Below are 18,132 nucleotides of genomic sequence, written 5' to 3'. Positions count from 1 at the left end.
CCATTTTCAAGGAAAACTGTAAATGAGATGAAAGAAACCTACATGGTTTAAAGAAACCTATATCCTAGTACATGCTAGGATAGGGCTCTCAAACCATTTAATTGCCAAGCAGCTGCAGACCTGTAGTCTTGACTAGCATGCAGTGGTACCAGTGTAACTCAACCAAGTTTGACTATGGTAGAACTGTTCTACCCAGTTCAAGGAGCCCAACCAAGTTCAAGCTCTGTGCTTGAACACATGTGACAGCTATAAAAGCACTTCCTTTCTTTGTAGACATGACCAAAGGGACATGTGGCTGCAAATTCTCTGCTATCCCTTCCCCTTTTTAGCTAGTTTGTGCTGGGCAAATAGAACGTGGCAGAAACCTAAGGCCAGGTTGTAAGCTTTGCAGCTTCTGCCCAGACCTCTTGGAACACTGACTCAGGGAGGGACATTAAAAGGCCTTATGACTCAGGATATCTTGCCAGAGAAGCCATGCAGAGACAGTGGTTGACAACCCAATGGAGTTCTGCCTTCCAGATGTCCCACCATGGCCCCAGACATGTGAGCAAAAGCCCTATAGGACCAAGGAGCTCTCAGGTGCTGACTGACTGGTTACCAACCAACCTCACTCACTGGCACAAGATTTGCCCAAGTGGAGCCCAGCTCTAATTCCTGGCCCACAGAACTTTAAAGATAAAACAGAAGTTTGTTCTGAGGTAGTTCTGTTACATCACTGAGGTAAACGGGAAATGGTTCCCTGACTGAAACCACTCTACAGATCACGTGGCACTGAACTATGACACAGGAGATTGCAAACAACTGACCCATCCCCAAAATCATTTTGGAAATATTTTTTTAATCCTTTTATTATTCTTTTTTAACAAACGGCCCCAGGGATAGGGGACCAGGGGAGGGGGGAGGAGGGGAAGCGAGGCCCCAGCCCCACAACCCCTCCCCACCCACCCCTTTCCCCCTTATATATTTATAATCTATATACAAGCCCCGGGGGGGAGGGGGGCAAAGGGCACTCCCTCAGCGGGGTGGGGGCAATCCAGGCTCCTTGTCCCCTCGGGGCCCAGGCTCCTCTGCCCTTCGGGGTGGCCCTTCTCGAGAAGGTGCCCCCGTCCGCTCCCAAGGCTTCGGCGTCCAGCACAGGGCATCTGGTGGGGAGGCCTGGGGGACAGGTACATGTGGAAGAGTTAAGTCAAACAGGGAGGTCAAGGATGAAAGGACAGGAACTCAGGTGGTGACTTTTAAATTAAGACTTGAGACCACAGGGGTTTCTCCTTCACCTGTTGGTAGAGGTCGATGCGCTGGGTGCGGAAGACTCCACTGTAGGTGGAAGGTGGGGCCTTGAGACGGGAGTTGAGGCCAGAGAAAGACCTGAGGAGGAATGGCATTTGAGGCAACCTTAAGACCTGCCCCTGGTCCCCAAAGAAAGTAAGTCCTTGGAGATGGATAGGCAGTCTGCATCCCCATTCCCTTCTCTTGCCTTCCAGCTGGAGGAGTACGTGATGACCCAGGTCCCCCAAGGTTGCTGTTCAGTTTTCGATAATCATGGAACGGCTTTAGTTCTACTGGGTGCAGCTGAAGGACAAAAAATTCATGAGCATCCTGCCTCTCAACGCTTTTATCTCGAGATGCTAAATCCTTACCCCTAACTCTTGGGGTTCCCTAGCACTTCAGTTCCTGTACCTTACCTCTGCTCGACCCAAGCTAGGGCCGAAGGGCCTGGCAGGTGAAGGCAGCACCCGAGTAGCAGGAGCAGGTGGGGGCCGCACAGCCAGGCTGGGGGGCTGCAGAGCAGGGCCCACAGGTAACAGAGAAAGGGGGGGTGGGGCAGGAGGCGGCGCTGGTGGCAGGGAGCCGAAGTTCACCACAGGCAGCTGAGAGTCCACCATGGGTAGAAGCACCTGTAACGAGAAACATGGAAGTGTGTGTTGGGGCAGGGAGGAATGTCAGAAAACCATGGAGAGAGTCCAAACAGGTAACAAAAAAAGCTAGAAGCTGGAGAACAGAACAAAAGGGAACTGGGAAGATAAAAGGTACCTGCTGGGCAGGGGCCCCTGAGGGGAGGAAGCCACTTTGGCCACCAGGTTGCAGAGGAGGAGAATAAAAATCTGAAGGGGATGGCAGATCCTGTCGCACCTGTTGGGGAACAGGGAGGAATAAGTCAACTCCCCCAAAAGCATTCTTCACCCCACCCCTAACTCCCTAAGCCCAGCACACCCCCACCTCTTCTTACCTGAAGCAAGGGTGGGTCTGGCAAAGGGCTGGGGCAGAAAGCTGGAGAGTAGAGGAAGGAAGGTGGAGGGTAGAGAACTCCTCCAGCTGGCAACTTCCCCAGCTCTGCTGCTTGCAGTGGGGAGAAATCCAGAAACTGGCCCTTGACAGCTACCCCAGAGAGCAGTGCCGAGGGTGGGGCTGGGCCTGGGGGGAGGTACAGGGGCTGTGATCTGAAAAGAAATTGGGGCAAGGGGGAGGAAAGGCATCAGGAAGCCGAAGTCATTTACTCCTTTAGTCTGAGCAGTACTGTTAAGTCCACTAGCCGCCAGGTACCCTAGAAATGTATTCCCCTTCCTTCTTCCCCTGAAACACAGTTCCATTTCCTTCTGAGATCCACAGAGATCTAGTCTTACCTGTAAGGGTGCAATGAGGGTGTCCCAGGGCGGAAACCTCCATTGTTGGGATGTAGCTGAGAGTCTATGGCTCCCCCTGAAACCTGCAGGAGAGCAAGTATGGAATAGCTCCAGTTTTCCTGGTCAAGAAAAGCTCACTCACCCCACCCACTACAGCAAAAGCAGGGAGAAAAATGAAATGACAAAAAAAAAAAGTGTTAAAAACTACAAATTGGAAAGGTTTGATATTAGGAGACTACAGAAAGGGGCAGAAAGGAGTCTTGGAATAGGAAGTAGGACCTACCTGAGAACTGGGAGGCCCAGGGCTGCCATAGAAGACCTCAGGGTACAAGCGTTGGCCTGAGGAGCTGGTCTCTGGGCCACAGTGCCCAGAACCCAGGTTCTTGGATTGTGGCTCAGCTGAAGCAGAAGCACTGGGGAGCAGCTCCCAGTCTCGGGCTATGGGAATGGCCTGGGAAGGACAAGCCTTGTCAAGGGGGCTATCTGGGCAACCTGGATGCCCAAGTCACTCCCAGACGTCTTCTCTAGAAGTCTAAGGTCTTTCCCCAAAACCTCACTCTCCCACTTACCTCAGTGACTGATACCGTTAGCTCCTTCTCTGCTTTTAAACTGTCTCCCACCACTAGGCACAAGTCCGAGTCCTGTGATCATGAGGCAGGAGAGATTGTCTCATGATTCAGACATGTGTCCTCCACATCCCACTTCTAGTCCACCCAACCCAAGACACCCGGATCTAGCCTACACAGACCTTGTCACTGGTACCAAACTGGACTGGAGGGCCAGGTCGATGGGATGGCCGGAGGGAGCCAGGCTCTGGGCCTCGGTCTGTACGCTGCAATCGTTCTGTGCCAATGGGCCCAGGGGGCAGAGGCTGCTCCCGGGGCAGCTCCTGGGTAGGGCAACACAGTGAAGTAGGATTGGGGAAAGGAAAAGGAAGCCCCAATCAGCACACACAGGCAGAGGAAAGGGGAGGCAAAGGTAAGGCCAAAGTCAAAGTCCCAGAAACATTCTTCTGATCCTTTCTTGGTCGTTTACCTTTCTGTCCCCATCGTGGGGGGCAGGTGGCCGTCTCCTAGGAGGTTCAGAGGGTTCAGAGCCAGGTGGACCCTCACCAGGAACAGCATTCAGGGGGGAGGGGCCTCCAGACCGCTTGGGGGGCCCCTCTGCTGCCCCCTTGAGTCCTCCATCAGGGGAACTTCGCTGGCTGCAGGGACCTGATGACACCTGAGAATCCCCACTCAGGTCCACCCCACTGTCAGACTGACTCATCTGAGAGGAGTGGAGAAGGAGTTAGGTCAGAGTAGAAAGCACCCCAATACCTGACTGTGGTACACACATAGACAAACTACAGAAAGGAGGCAGCTACGTGATGCAACAGCCCCATACTCATCCCAGCATAGGTGGGGAAGTATGACCAGTGTTCAATGAAATCCCAGCTCAGACACTCCTTCCCACCCTCACTTACCTCTGTGCCAGCCACATCCTCAAAAGGACTCAGGGGTTCCATCCAAGGCTCCATGGAGCCAGGCTGGTAACTCTTCCGGCTAGTGGCTGGGAGGAGCACCAACACAACAGGAGTGAGAGAAGATGGCTCTGCGGCGCGCCTCGCTCTCTAAGCCCTCTAACACAGTCCTTTCCTTCTGCTCAGCTTAACTCACCAGTATGTATACGATTCCAGAGGTGAGGGGTCAGGGCCTCTGTTCCTGCATCTCTGGACTCTCCCTGAGGGCCTGGGCCCTCGGGTTTGGGGCCCAAGAATCCAGAGCTATGAGAAGGTGGCAAAGATTCCTAAAGGTGAGAGACCAGAAGCAAAACATGAATGAGGTGGGAACTGGGGAATGTAAGCACCTGAGACAGAGTGCCCCAGTTGTGGGGAAAAAGGGAGACGTGGGAGATAAACAGCGACTAACGCTGAGAATTTGGGGTGAAAACACAATGACAGAAATAGGAAAAAGAGTGAAGAAAACCTAAGTGAAAACCTTTGAAAGTGAGAGCAGTGAAACATCACCTCAAGCCCCATCCCTTACCTCCTGCAGCAGCTCCGGTTTTCTGGGAGGCCGCTCTCGCCGTTTGGGGGGGAAGGGATTAACCCCGGCAGAGTCCCGGGGAGTCCCGCCCACCCCCCTGACCATCGGCCCTGGCTCCTCCAAGTGGGGGTCTGGGGAAAAGGGGAAATCCGTCAGCATGTCTTGCTCTATCACTGAACCAAGCTTTTCCCTCTGTACTCCACCTCCCAACCCTTCCACCCTCAGTGCAGACACCCAGCATCAGGGCTCCCAAGCCAGATTCCTCCCCCTTCAGCACCTGGCCTTCTCTGGGGATGGAGACATTTGCACCCTCAGCCCCTCCAGCTTACCCGAATTGACTTCATTGTTGTTGGCCCTCTGAGGGTCATACCGGGTTGGGGGCCGAGGGGAAGGGCCTTGGGGGCTTTGCGGAGGCCCAGGCTTGGGCCTTGGGTGGCCCCCTGGTGCAGCTGCACTTCCTTGGCGGCTGCTGAGCTGGGCCAGAGCCTGTTGGATGCCAGCAGGGTTGCTGTGGATAACTTGGTCCAGGCGGAAGACAGCAGAACTGCTGGGGGGTGGGGGAGGCAGAGGGAGCCCTGGGGAACGCTCCTCTGGAGGACGGCTGAAGAAAACAGAGCATCTGTTCCAGTATGCACAGAATTGTTACATCTTCCCTACAAGTCAAATCTCTTCTACCTCTCCACCTTCAACCAACCAGTCCTCTGCGCTAAAATCCAGGTGTTTCTGAGCACTTCCCCCCCCCCCCCACACCGTGCGGCTTATGGGATTCTCGGCTCCCCAGCCAGGGATCGAACCCAGGCTCCAGCAGTGAAAGCGCCGAGTCCTAACCACTGGACAGCCACGGAATTCCCCATTTCTGAGCACTTCCAAGGAATTCTACTTGTAAAGATCAAGGGGAAAGCAAGGAATATGGGTGTTCCCAACGCTGTCAACTGCTTTCCAGCTACTTTACCTAGACATGGATAACCTAGTGTGCTTAAGAGTGTGCCCTGCGCCCTCGGATCTCACACTCCACAGCACCCAACCACACCTTTCCCCCAGGTTTTCTCCCCTCCCCCAACTTTTTAACCCTAAGAATAAACTTAATCACCTGTCTGTACCCACCTTCGGTTCTTGGGAGAGGGCCAGCTCCTCTTGTCCCCTCGCCCTGGGCCGGTCCTCCCTCCAGGACCCCCGCCACCTCCACTGCTGCCGCCACCACTGCCAGACTTGCTGCTTGGGCCTGGGCGCCGGTTCTGCCTTTCCATGCCTGGCCGCTGACTCGAGAAGCTCCGCTTGCTCAAATCTTTGGCTCTCTGGCTCAGCTCTCCACGGGACATGGCTGAAATGCCTGGTCCAGCTCCACCTCCACTGCCTCCAGGAGTCCCCACAGCTTTGGGGGTTAGCAGTGCTGCTGGCGGAGCCTCCTTGTCCCCCCGGCGCTCACTGGCAAAGTCACTGCTCTCTGAGGCAGTCTCCCATTCCTCATTGGCTTGGTCTGAGTTCTGGTTTGACAGATCGGGAGACTTAGCAGCTGCCCGGCGAGGTGGTGGGGGCACTGCTACCGTTGTGAGGGCCTCCTCCGGTCCAGGAGTGGAGACTGGAAGGGCAAGGGAAGAGGACTTGCCCTCAGCCCCCCTGGCAGCGTTCTCCCGTTCCTGTTTCAGTCTCCGGAAACGAGGCGGTTTGTCCTGTTGCTGAGCCCTCCCATGTCGCCTCCTTCTGGGCCGCTCTCCGTCTTCCACACCCATGCCTATGTTGCTGCCTCCACTGCTGCCTCCTCGGGCCATGGGGGACAAGGGCCCTGGGATCAGCTTCTCTTTCAAAGGTTCCTTACTTGGAGGCAAAGGACCTGTTGGAGGCTTCTTTGGAGCCAGAGACTTGGTTGGGGGGCTCCAGCCTGGGCAAATGGGGGGAGGGGGCCGCCCTCCCCCTCGACCCCGGCGTGATGGCACCCCTCTGGGAGTGAAGACTCGTCCACCTCGGGCAGTGGAAAAGCGGGCTGGGGCTGGTGAAAGGGGTGCTCCTGATGGTGGGGGAGCAAGAGGGACCTGCGTAAGTACTCCTTCCTTGGGTGTCGGGGCCTCCTTGTCTGAGGGGGCCAGATCACTCTCATGGGTCTCGCTGCCTGTCTCTGAACCCCGCTGCCGGCGCCGCTTGGGGATTTCTTCATACTCTGAACCCTCACTCCGTGTCTCACTGGCAGTGCGGCCTCGGGGAGCAGGAGGATGGTTTGGTCCCCCTGCCCCACCTCCACGCCCATCATCTCCTCGGAATTCCCGGTAACTACGGAACTCTCGGCTTCGGGCTCCCCGCCCCCGTCCCCCATAGGTGCCCCGAAAACCCCTCCCTCTGGCAAAATACTCCCCTCGGCCCCGACCCCGGCAAGAGGTAGGACCCACTCTCTCATAGGAATAGTCCCTCCGAAGCCTTGGGGCAGGGGAAAGAGTCCCACTGGGTGGGGTCTCCTTGGGGCCACCTATCTTCCCCTTTGCTGTCTTCAACGGGTCTGGCTTTGGAAGCTTGGGGGTCTCATCCCCCTGTTCGAGGGGCTTGGGGGGCAGATCTTCGACTTTTGCAGGCAGGGGGGGTTTCTTGATAGGCCCAGCGCGGCGGGGAGGGGCCCCTGGCTCCTCTGGAGGGATTCCACGACGACTGCTGCCTGGACGAGGGCCCCAGCGGGTCTCAGTGCGGCTCTCTCTGCGAGGTGGCGGGGGGCCTTGGCCTCCAATTCCACGGGCAGGCTTTCGACCTGCTTCTGGCCCGGTCAGCTGTGGAGTCTCCTCCTTGGGGGTTTCCTTTTTGGGTGGTGGAGCTTGTATCTTGGCTGCCTCATCATTGCCTGGGGGCCAGGGGAGTGGACGGGGCCCTGGGGGAGCTGGCTCCTCCAGGGGGAAGCGAGGGATTGGGGGCCCAGGGGCTCCATTCTCAGGAAAGCCCGGATAACTGGCCAGATAGGGTGGTGGGGGAGGTACTGGAGGGGTCTCGCTCCTGAAGAGGGAGACAGAAAAGAATGGAAATTAAGTATCTTAAGACGAGGAAAACCCACTAGATGGGGAAAGAGAACACTTTATTATAACCCAGACACTCCTTTCACGTTAACCCTATCACTTCACCGATAACCCAAAGTACCTTTTCTCCTAGCCTAGATATTTTCACTGGAAACCCACCCATTTCTCTACTCAGACTCACCTCATCCCCTTCTCATCCTCGTCAGCAGCCTGGCGCAGTGGTGAGGTAAGTGGGCGGGGGTCAGCAGGTGTGGTGGTGAAGACATCTCCTACCCAGGCCAACTTTGGATCCACTGGTGGAGTGCCGCGATCCCGCAAGAGTGGGGGTGCGTGGCGCTCAAATGGCTCTGAGCTTGAGCCTCCACTGTCTGAGCGCTCCCGGGGAACTAGGCCTGAGGAAACAAAATAGTATGAGAAAGACCACCCTTTTTTATGTTACAAACCCTCCAGCCCAAAAAGCATCTCCCCAGTTAATCCTCCATGTCAGCCCAGTCAATGTCGGCACCTCCATCTCCTGGGCCTTGCCCACACTCCTGAAACACAGTTATCCACTAAGCTTCCCTACAGATGAATCCAATTAATCCCCCCATCCAGGGAAATCCTGTTAAAGAAGGACCACTGTTTCATTTCTGCAACAAAGAGGTATCTCAGCAGTGCTAGGCTCCCCTCTTAATTGGTGGCCCTTCATCCCCGTAGCAAGATGCTGATACCCACTTCCCAGGACTAAGGGGTCCACCATCCCCTCCCTCTTCTATGGCCCCTTACCAGAGGGATGCACACCAGGAGGATAGAAGTCCAGAGGGGGCCGGCCCTGAAGGAGCCGGGGGTCCACATAAGGAGGAATCATCATCCAGCGGGGATCAAAGTTCATAGGGGGCATGGGTGGGGGCCGGCCCAGAGCACCTGGGTACAGGGTCTTGGGGGGTGGTGGCGGAGCCTGTGGAGCTGGCACAGCCCCCATGGTAACAGGCTGTGGTGGTGATGGGGGCACTGGGGCAGGTGGGGCGGAGCCCTGTTGATGCTGCTGCCACTGCTGCTGTTGCTGCTTCAAGAGCTGCTCCTGGGGAAAGACAAAAGGGGATGAGAGAGGCATCAAAGGCCCCAAACAAAAAAAACGAACAAAACAAAAAACAAAAACCGGCAAGTGCAACAAATACCTCGACTAGATGGAAACTAGGGTGACACAAAGGAAAGAGAAATGGTAGAGAGTCCCAGAAAGTAACTCATGGATAGGATAAATCCAAGAAAAGCAGCCTTTAAGAGGGGAAGTAACTTAGTTTCACCTGCTGCTGCCGCTGGAAACGAGGAGGCAATGATTTCTGATACTTGGGGTAGCCCAAGCCTTGGCTGGGGGGCTGCCGGGTAGGACCAACACCATCACCCTTGGGCTCCACCTTTGGGGCTGGGGGCGTGGCAGGAGAAGGAACCTCTTCTGGTGGTTCAGGACCCTCTTTTGAGGGTAGCTGGGGTTCCACTGCATGAAAGAAAAGATACTCATCAAAGTGGTCTAGTCCCCTGACAGATATTCCATGAACACCCGCATTATTTCAGCTCTCACCTCTAGCTCCCCCACTAAAGGTTAAGACCATCCCATTTAAAACCCGTGAAAACACTTCATGGTCTCTCAAAAGCCAACGGTGGCGGCATTAACTTCCCACGAGACCATCAAAGGTTAACAGACACTTTCTTCAGCCTTGCTCCACTCTAGGCCTACGGGAAGTGGTTTCAGGTCACTACTTATTCAGGAATTCAAGTAACAAAACCTTTCCCTCTAGGATGTCCATACAAGTGAAAAGACCCTTCTCGCTCCTACCACCTACCACCGATGGTCCAATAAACCAAAACAACTGCCTTCTATTTCCTTTACTCACATCCTCACCACCTGCACCCTCAACCCCAAGCAGATAAGAGATCTGACACCTGGTAGTATCCATCACCATCTCCATACCTGGGCTGGCTTCGAAGCTGCCACTGCTGGTGCTACTGGTGCTGCCACCACCACTCACCACGGTGGGAGCTGGAGCCACACCTGGAGTGGGGGTGGACTGGGCAGGAGGGGCCTGTGCCGGCTCTTCTGGTTCTTTTTCAGGTGTCGGGACTGGTGCCGGTGGAGGAGCTGGAGGTGCGGGGAGTTCTTTAGGGGCCGCAGGTGGTGGAGCGGGGGCAGAAGGGGCAGCAGGTGGTACAGCAGGTTCCGATTTGAGCCGCTTGTCAGGTGCCCCAAACTTCTCATCGAGTCGCTTGAGTTTCTCGGCACAGGCTGCCCTGCGTTCCTCCTGCATGCGCCGTTCCTCCTCCTCTCGCCGTCGCCGGGCTCGCTCCACAGCCAGGGAGATTTCAGATGAAGACTGCTTTCGCCGCTGCCGCCAAGCCTCATCCTCATCTTCGGGTGCTGGGGGCTTGCAGGGAGGGCCCCCGCGATCCTGTCAGTGGGCAGACCCAGCAGGGCCAGAGGTATCAGTCATTATGTTTCTTATGATCGCTTTCACAGACTGATCAACTGTCTCTAGCTGCAGGTGCGAAGACCAGGCCTAGGGGCTGATGGCCTCTCAGGGTAGAGACAAACTCATGATCCTAGTCGTTTCCTCTCTTTCAGAGACCCAAACATCCAGGTCTCCTTGTTTTTCCTAACTGGCATCCCAGTTTCTCTTTTCACCCAGACTCGCCTAACACCGACGATTTTCCAAACCTTTCCAGAGATGCTCCACAGCTCTACATTTCCTGCAGCCCATTTTCGGTCCTCCCTCCAGCTTCCTCTTATTACTACTGCTTCAATTACTCAGCTGAAACTAATCTCCCACAACTGACCCTCTCAACCCCTCATTGTAGACACTCACTGGGTAGTCCCCAGGGGGGCCCCAGTTCCCGGTGGGGCCCCGGTGAGGTGGGGGTGGGGGAGGCTTTGGGGCAGGAGGCCCCGGCTCTGTCTCTGGAGGCCGAGAGGTCTCTGCCCAGGCCGTCTTGGGAGGGGGTGGTTCGCTGCCGGGGGAGTTGCCCTTTTTGCCATCTGCTTCAGGGGGCCGTTCCTCACCAGCAGCTGACTGGGACTCCTTGCTGTGAGCAGACCAACAGTGGAATTAAAATCAGCTGCAACCCAACTCCTTTAAGAGTATATTACCATGAGAGAAACGGAGCCCCCTCCTCTCCCCAGAGGGCCCGAACTCACTGGCCCTCAGCTCCCTCCTCATCGGAGTCTCGCCCGTCTTCCTCATCGCTGAACTTGAGCTTCTCAGTGTAGTCGACCTCCTCGTGGGCCCCTGAGGAGAATAGTGAAGAGTGGTAACCCAAGCATTCTGCTCTCCAATCTCATATTTTCTGGAACACAGGAACTACGTGATAGGATGTACTACTAATGCCAACTGCCCTCCTCCCACTGACATCCAGATCCCCACCATGACTCTCATTCTCACTCCTCTTAGTTCTCTACCAGGACTTGGCTTTCTTCCACGTATCTCCCCTACCTTTCAGTGTCTGCTTTTCTCCCACACAACCCGTTTTTTAAGATTTTTTTTTTTTGATATGGACCATTTTTAAAGTCTTTATTGAATCTGTTACAGTATTGCTTCTGTTTTATGTTTTGGTTTTTGGCCACGAGGCATGTGGGATCTTAGCTCCCCGACCAGGGATCGAACCTGCACCCCCTGCACTGGAAGGTGAAGTCTTAATCACTGGACTACCAGAGAAGTCCTGTATAACCCGTTTTTTCCTCATCAGATTTTGCTTTTTAAAACTAAAATACTTGGGAATCCCCTGGCGGTCCAGGGGTTAGGACTCCACACTTTCACTGCCGAGGGCCTGGGTTCAATCCCTGGTAGGGGAATTAAGATCTATCTCATAACTTGTGTAGTGCAGCCAAAAACCAAACCAAACCAAAAACCAAAACAAACAAACAAAAAAACCCCAAACCAAAACCAAACCAAAACAAAAATACTTGGTCCTTAGTATCCACTCACCTGCCCAACCATCATCATTCTCCTGGTCCAACTGATCAAACTCTTTGAGATTATCTTCTTTAAGAATGGAAGGCCGACCCACAGGTTCTACGAGGCGCATTGGTGGCCCTGAACCTCGGGGGCCTGCCACACGGGGGAAACGGCTGTGTATGAAAAAGCAAAGGGGAGAAGAGGTTAAAAGACGGCATGTTGTATAATCACATACGAGACTGAGCCTCCTGGCTAGAAAACCATCTCCTCCCCAATAGGCTTCCCCTGTCCCCAACCACAAACCCAGACCTAGATTACTCACCCGGGCCCATCAGGAGTGGGGTATCGGTAAGGCCCCTGGGGTCCATAGGGCGGAGGGAACGGGAGATATGGGGGATACATCTGCAAAAGGGCCCAATAGTAGCTGCTCAGAGGGACAGTCAAATAGCCTACCAGCTCCCTAGACCTATTATCCTCCCACCCTCACTATATGTCACAGGCCCCTGCTTTCCATGTGTCCCCTCCAAAGACTAAGCCCTAATTCCTAACTCTCTAACTTCCAGCACAACCAATCCAAAACAAGATATCCAAACTCACGAAAGGCGGCATCATTCCGCGGTAGGGAGGGAACTGGGGTGGGCCTGCAGGCTGCAGCCCACCCCGGGGATCATGGCCGTGATGAAGTTTGGAGTCCGGGCCCTCCAGCTCATCAGGGCCACGCCCACCTCCGTCCCTCCAAGTTGTAGAATCTGTATTTTGGAAAAGGCAGAGAGAACATAGCTGAAAATGATGGGGAGAAAGATGAATAAGCTAGCACCTAACTCTGAGACGGAATAAGGTAGTGTCCTGGCCAAAAGGTAACCACTCATTCACTCACTAATGGCGGCCACTCACTTTGGGGGCGGAGGCTTGGTCCGGGCCCAGACGACTGTTCGGCAGACTCCCTTTCCTTGGCAGCCTTGTCCTGGTCGCCAGCCGCCTGCAGGGTCGGAAATTCCTCTCGAGAGAATCGTGACAGTAGGCTTGATGCCCTTCCACCTGTTGGTGTTGAGGTGCAAAAGTATGAGACACAAGTACATTTACTGAGGACGCACCATGAGAGTGGAAGGGTCTGATAGGTAGCAGACCCAGTTCTGCCTCCAAACTCACCCCCTACGTACTACATGTTCATTCCCCAAGAAAAAAGGTCAGTTTTGGGACATCCTCCTCACCTTCAGTTAATTCTGAGACAAACTTGCTCATGTGTGTCCCATAAAACTGAATATGGGATCCAAAATTTAGCCAAAGAGGAATGAGGAGGTACAGTGGAGGTACAGTGGAGGACTCCTGCCTACTATGGTGCCCAAAGAGACCTCCCCAAACAGCCCTGCACTCACCATCTCCATGTGCTCCATGGGTGACACTGGCTTGTGCCCAGGACTTTACCCCGCTTGGAACCGAAGGAGTGTTCTGGGGAAGCAGAGATAATAAATGGTGACGTGGATGAGAAGCTACAAGCCATTCTTGCCCCTGCCCCTTAAATAACATCCAGTTCTTCAGATACCTCGGGGGCTGCTGGGGGTCGTTTCGGTTGGTTGGAGGCAGGCGTCTGTGAAGCCGGCAGTGGCTGCGATTCCGGCGGCTGAGCGGTTGAGGCATCGGAACTGAGGGGATGGTAGGATGAGAAGGTTAGAGTCTGAGATGGCTCCAGCTCCACTGCTTCTCCAACTGGTGGAGGACAGGAACTGAACCCAGGTCTACTCCCTACTTTTAACAAGTATTAGGGCAAAATACCGTAAGCTCGTCACCCTGCATAGGCTGTCCTTTATTCTTCAAGCTTTCTTTACATCTGACAGAAAGCTAAAGGTACCATTCATCAGTCATCTAACAGGGGTCCTACAATAGGCAGGACAGGGTCTTCCCTGTTTGTCCCTGACTCTCATGTGGCCAGGCTAGACCAAGCCCCCATTCATTCTGAAGTTCAAAGTTAAAATATTCATAACTCTAAGTCTCCCAGGTCTCTGTCTACCTCTTGGGGTCGGACTGCTCCTGTTTGCTTGCCCATCCTGTTCCGTCTTTCGGCACTAGTGAGACGTTGGGGTCATTGCCTTTGTTCTCGGCTTTCAGGCTTGGAAGGTTGGCTGGGGGTGGCATACGCCGAGCAATGGCAACTTTCCCGAGACTCTGCAGGCCATGGCGAGGGGCAACTGGAGAAAAGGTGGAAAGAGAGTGAAAAATGCTTTATATAAGAGATCTGACAGCATCCTACCCTAGGTCCCATTTAGACATCCTCAATATCTTCTCTTAGAAACGAAACTTCTCCTAGAAAGCTTCCCTCCCTTTGCCCTAGGCAACCTCTGAAATTCTATCAGGAAAGAAGGCTGAGATGCTTTACATTCAATACTTCTATGTGGGATGGTTGATCTTGAGCCTGCAGGGAGCAAGCTGGCCCCAGACTTCTCCAAGTCCACATTTCTTTGCCTCCAATTCTTACGTGTCCAAAGACGGGAAACCACAGACACGCCTTTGTAGGAGGGTACTGGTGTTCACCCAAAGCGCAACATCCCCATGGGAGCCAAGATAAAATTAGAAAGTCTCTAGTGTTTCTCTAACCTTTGGATGTATGTACCATAGCTGTTTCCCTTCGAAGAGCTCTGAAATATGTGCCCCATTCATGCCCAGCCTCCTATAATTAGGAACATCATTGCAGGACCCTCACCAGCGGGTTTCTGGATCTCTAAGGACTTGCCCTTATATGTATCAAACAGGTTGAGCGAGGAATACTTTTTTCCATCCTTCCCCTTGGCAGTCGGCCCCGAGCGATCGGACATTGCGCTGGAAGCTCATTGAGTACGTTGGGTCCTGCAGGCACCTCCCCCAAAACGTGCCGGAGCCTGTGGGCCAGATACCAAGTGTTTCAGTCTCTGCTCCATTTAGAGACTCCAACAGAAGCTTAGACTCGTAGGCTCCCTTTTATTCTCATCAGGGGCCCAGATATGTGGCCCTCTAGTGTCTCTTCCTCCAGCCTATTCAAACACCCCAGTCACTTTAAGCAACCATTATCTACTTAGCTCCCCACGGAGCCCAAATGCCATGTTCCCTCTTTCCCCCAGACACCTCTTGCTAAGGAAACCTAAATAAAAATCCAGTATCTTCCTAATACAAACACTCTTCCCTTTGTACCAGTCTATATAAAGTGTAGCAGCCTCTTCGTTATGCCCACAAGTGATAATCTCTTTCCACCAAAATCATTTCAGAGACCTACAATAAAAAAGGGCAAGTCCAAGCTCCAGAGAAAACCAGAAAGACGCATACAGCTCCATCATGTAAGGAACAGAGCTTTAGATCCCCTACTTATTAGATACCAGCTTCCTGTGTGCCAGGTTCTATTTCCAGCCGCCTCACTCCCATCCGGGGAGGTTTGCAGGAAGGTTTGCCAGAGTTTAAGGATTTTATGAGCTTGCTCAGCCAGACTGGGGGCTGGTGCAAAAGAATTCCTGAGGGAACAAATGGGGCTCTACATACTCCCAAGCTATAGAACCAAGTATTTGGGATAGCCTGTCTTTTCCTACACTTGCCCCCAACCCAGCTCCTGGAAAAATTTTTGTCTGCAGATGAAATACCGGTGGGCTCTGGTTTACCCTATGTAGATGTGAGAGAAACAAAGCATTATGGACCCACCTCAAGCATACCATGTAACCATGGGGCCGAGGCCGGAACCAACTTCATTTTCCTACCCCCAATAAAAACATACATCGGCAGTCATTTCTTTCCCTAATACCCCTTGCTCCCCAAGCCGGCCAAACTCTCCAACATCGGTCAGTTCCTGGGTGACAAGGCATTCGTTTATAGAGAATGGTGTAAAGGAAAGAGATGGGAGTTGGTGAGACATCCAGACAGGACCAAGATGATAACCCAAATCAAGAACTTTAAGACAGGTTAGATAAGGATTGCTTTTAAGGTGTTTAAGGAGGCCAGTCTTTGAAAATAAATTTATGAAGGAAAAAGGGACAGAAAAATAGTGAAGAAACTAAAACTAATAAAAGAGAATTAATACGAAAGCAGGTGGGAAATAATACACGTAAGCGGGAATGGTAGGAAAAGGATGCAGACCAAAGTAAGGGAGCAACGTCAAGAGACCCAGGAGAAAGGGCGGGGTTGGGATAGAAAGGAGATAAGAAAGGAAACATGAAAAAAGCAGAAAAGAAATTGAGGAACGTAGAAAGCACAGATGCGGGATAAAAGCAGGGCTCCAGAGTGGGAGTGACTCGACGCGAAGTGGGGCGTCAAGAAGGGGGAACCTTAGCGCTGGATGATGGGAGGGGTCCACTGAAGGAAGAGAGACTCTTGAGAAGAGGACAGTCAGGCGCGGCCCACCCTAGAGCGGCGGCAGGGAAGGGGACCACAAATACGGGTGAAAGGCCAGGAGCGCAACGGGGGGAGGGGGGGGTTACGGCCCAGGAGTGGGGGGTCGCCCCATGAAGCCACAAGGTGAGTGGGTAAGGGCAGGCCATAGACTCAGAGAAGGGCTGGAAGTGCGGGTCCCAGGGTGGGAGTATCGGAGGGGGAGGGGCAGGCAGGGCCCGGCAGCAGGAGGACAAAATGGCGGCGGCTAATGGCAGCTTCTCCTCCCCCCGGCCCGCCACCGCCGCTGCTGCCGCTGCCACCGCTGCTCCCGCGCCGGAAAAGGGCGTTAGCATTGGGCTCGCCCAGACTCACCTGGCCGGGTGCGCGGGGGTCCGGGACCGGGGCTTAGGGGCTCCCCGGGGTGGGATGGCGGTGGGGCGGGGGCGGATGGCGGCGGATGGCGCCGGGCTCGGCTCCTCCCGTCTCCCTCGCTCACTCCGCGGCTGGGCCCCGACTAACGGCCCATCCGGGCAACCGCCACCCCCGGGAGCGCCCCCCCGCCGCCTCCCACCGCGCATAAACACGCCCCTTAATTTGCATAAAGGGCGGGGAGCTTTCTACCCTATCCCTCTTTACTTCCAGGGCTATCCTTATTAAAAAAAGCAGAGCGTGCGAAGCTGACATAGGCTATTTGCATAAAGAGGAGGGACTTACAGGCGCTAGGACGCCGGTTGGCTGAAGTGGCAGGCCCCCGGCGTCGGCCGTTGAGACGTGTAGAGGGGGCGGGAATGCGGCGCCGGTCGGCCGGGGCGCAGAATTTGCACGACAAATAGGGGAAGAAAGAGGCGGAGCGTGCGTCGTGCGTTCGTGGAGAGATGGGAACGGAGAGACGTAGGGACGCCGAAAGTGGAAGGAAACGATCCTAGGCCCGTGGCGCTTTCGGCGAAGGAGACGGAGCTGGAAGACGGGGCAGAAGGGTTTTTTTTTTTGCCGGAGGGCGGAGCTTACGTAACCAGGGAAGAGTCCCAACTCACGCTTCTCTTCGCGAGAGGTGAAAGCACCAGGGGGGCGGGCCTTCATTTATTAAATCACGTCATGCAAATAAGGTGGATTGACGGGCCAATCCAAGGGGCCAGGGGCGAGCATCACACATCATATGCCTTCTGTGGGTAGTTCTACTTATTTGCATAATATATGCAAATCATTTGAACAAAGATAGGCTACGAATAACCTGTTCATCAAAATAGTGGTAACCAATGACTAAGACGGGCATTTAATTTTATAATCTACAATTTTCATGAATATATTTGTATATCTGATATTATTAGCAGTTTGCATTCGCTTCACAACGAGTTTAATTCTACGAAATGCAGTACCATTTCCCTCCTTTGTCTCCTATTACTCTATTACTCTGCTCCTACTACCCGTTCAGCAAATCATTCAACAGCTATGTTTTTTTAACCATTAAAAATGTATAAAATAGATTTTTATTAGAGCGGTTTTAAGTTTACGGGATAATTGAGCAGAAAGTACAGAGAATGCTCGTATACTCCTTCCCCTGCCTCAGTTTTCCCTATTATTAACTTCGTGCACTGGTGTGGCACATTTGTTACAATTGATGAGCCAATAGTGTTACGTTGGTTTTTTGTTCCAGTTTTATTGAGATATGATTGACACACAGCGCTATATAAACTTAAGGGGTACAGCATAATGATTTGACTTACCAACATCATGAAATGATTACCACAATGTTTAGTAGACATCCATCATCTCATAGTTACAGACTTAAAGAAATAGAAAAAATGTATTTTTTTACTTGTGAAGAGAACTCTGAGAATTTACTCTTAACAACTTTCATCAGTTTTAATTATATTTATCATGCTATACGCTACATCCCTAGTGTTTATTTATCTTATAACTGGAAGTTGGTACTTTTTTTTTGCGGTACGCGGTCCTCTCACTGTCGTGGCCTCTCCCGCTGCGGAGCACAGGCTCTGGACGCGCAAGCTCAGCGGCCATGGCTCACGGACCCAGCCGCTCCGCGGAATCCCGGACCGGGGCACAAACCCATGTCCCCTACATCGGCAGGCGGACTCTCAACCACTGCACCACCAGGGAAGCCCAAGGAAGTTGGTACTTTTTGACTGCCTTTATCCATCCCTTACCCCCCACCACAAATCTGATCTCTTTCTCTGTAAGTTTTGTTTTTTTATAAATTTCTTTATTTTTTGGCTGTGCTGGGTCT

At 53.5% G+C, this 18,132-nt stretch overlaps 1 protein-coding gene and 1 non-coding gene across 4 annotated transcripts; both read right to left on the bottom strand.

The window, feature by feature from the left end:
- Positions 1–821: 821 nt before the first annotated feature.
- Positions 822–16,620, bottom strand: PRRC2A (proline rich coiled-coil 2A). 3 transcript variants are annotated; one of them, XM_029242890.1, is made up of 31 exons: positions 16,260–16,444; positions 14,260–14,434; positions 13,570–13,747; positions 13,105–13,204; positions 12,938–13,010; positions 12,456–12,599; positions 12,159–12,310; positions 11,884–11,963; positions 11,592–11,734; positions 10,805–10,895; positions 10,476–10,692; positions 9,587–10,061; positions 8,922–9,112; positions 8,404–8,698; positions 7,820–8,030; positions 5,753–7,618; positions 4,978–5,249; positions 4,649–4,779; positions 4,280–4,409; positions 4,087–4,172; positions 3,657–3,890; positions 3,370–3,510; positions 3,191–3,262; positions 2,905–3,072; positions 2,622–2,704; positions 2,228–2,438; positions 2,032–2,130; positions 1,683–1,895; positions 1,475–1,569; positions 1,275–1,365; positions 822–1,155 (listed from the first exon to the last, which is right to left on the bottom strand). In XM_029242890.1, exons 2-31 carry the CDS (start codon positions 14,369–14,371, stop codon positions 1,015–1,017), a joined length of 6,495 nt encoding a protein of 2,164 aa, XP_029098723.1. In that variant the 5' UTR covers positions 14,372–14,434; positions 16,260–16,444; the 3' UTR covers positions 822–1,014. The 3 variants fall into 3 exon arrangements, with proteins under 3 accessions (XP_029098723.1, XP_029098725.1, XP_029098724.1); XM_029242891.1 differs by lacking the exon at positions 16,260–16,444 and adding an exon at positions 16,602–16,620 and having other exon boundaries at positions 840–1,155; XM_029242892.1 differs by lacking the exon at positions 16,260–16,444 and having other exon boundaries at positions 14,325–14,435.
- On the bottom strand, positions 13,947–14,077 carry LOC114908195. The gene has a single exon (XR_003796889.1). It is a non-coding gene; the product is annotated as a small nucleolar RNA SNORA38 (small nucleolar RNA).
- Positions 16,621–18,132: the final 1,512 nt, after the last annotated feature.

This window comes from Monodon monoceros, unplaced genomic scaffold, assembly GCF_005190385.1.
Source record: "Monodon monoceros isolate NGI ecotype Baffin Bay Population unplaced genomic scaffold, NGI_Narwhal_1 Super_Scaffold_3, whole genome shotgun sequence".
Taxonomy (NCBI): domain Eukaryota; kingdom Metazoa; phylum Chordata; class Mammalia; order Artiodactyla; family Monodontidae; genus Monodon; species Monodon monoceros.
This window is presented reverse-complemented; position numbering and strand designations above follow the sequence as displayed.

Bases quoted from the DNA above. Each gene is read 5' to 3' on its own strand.
- PRRC2A (XM_029242891.1), bottom strand. From the start codon at position 14,371: ATGTCCGATCGCTCGGGGCCGACTGCCAAGGGGAAGGATGGAAAAAAG. The intron at 9,113-9,586 runs GTATGGAGATGG...TCTTTCATGCAG, and splicing joins CAGCTTCGAAGCCAGCCCAG to TGGAACCCCAGCTACCCTCA. The intron at 1,366-1,474 runs GCAAGAGAAGGG...ATTCCTCCTCAG, and splicing joins CGTACTCCTCCAGCTGGAAG to GTCTTTCTCTGGCCTCAACT.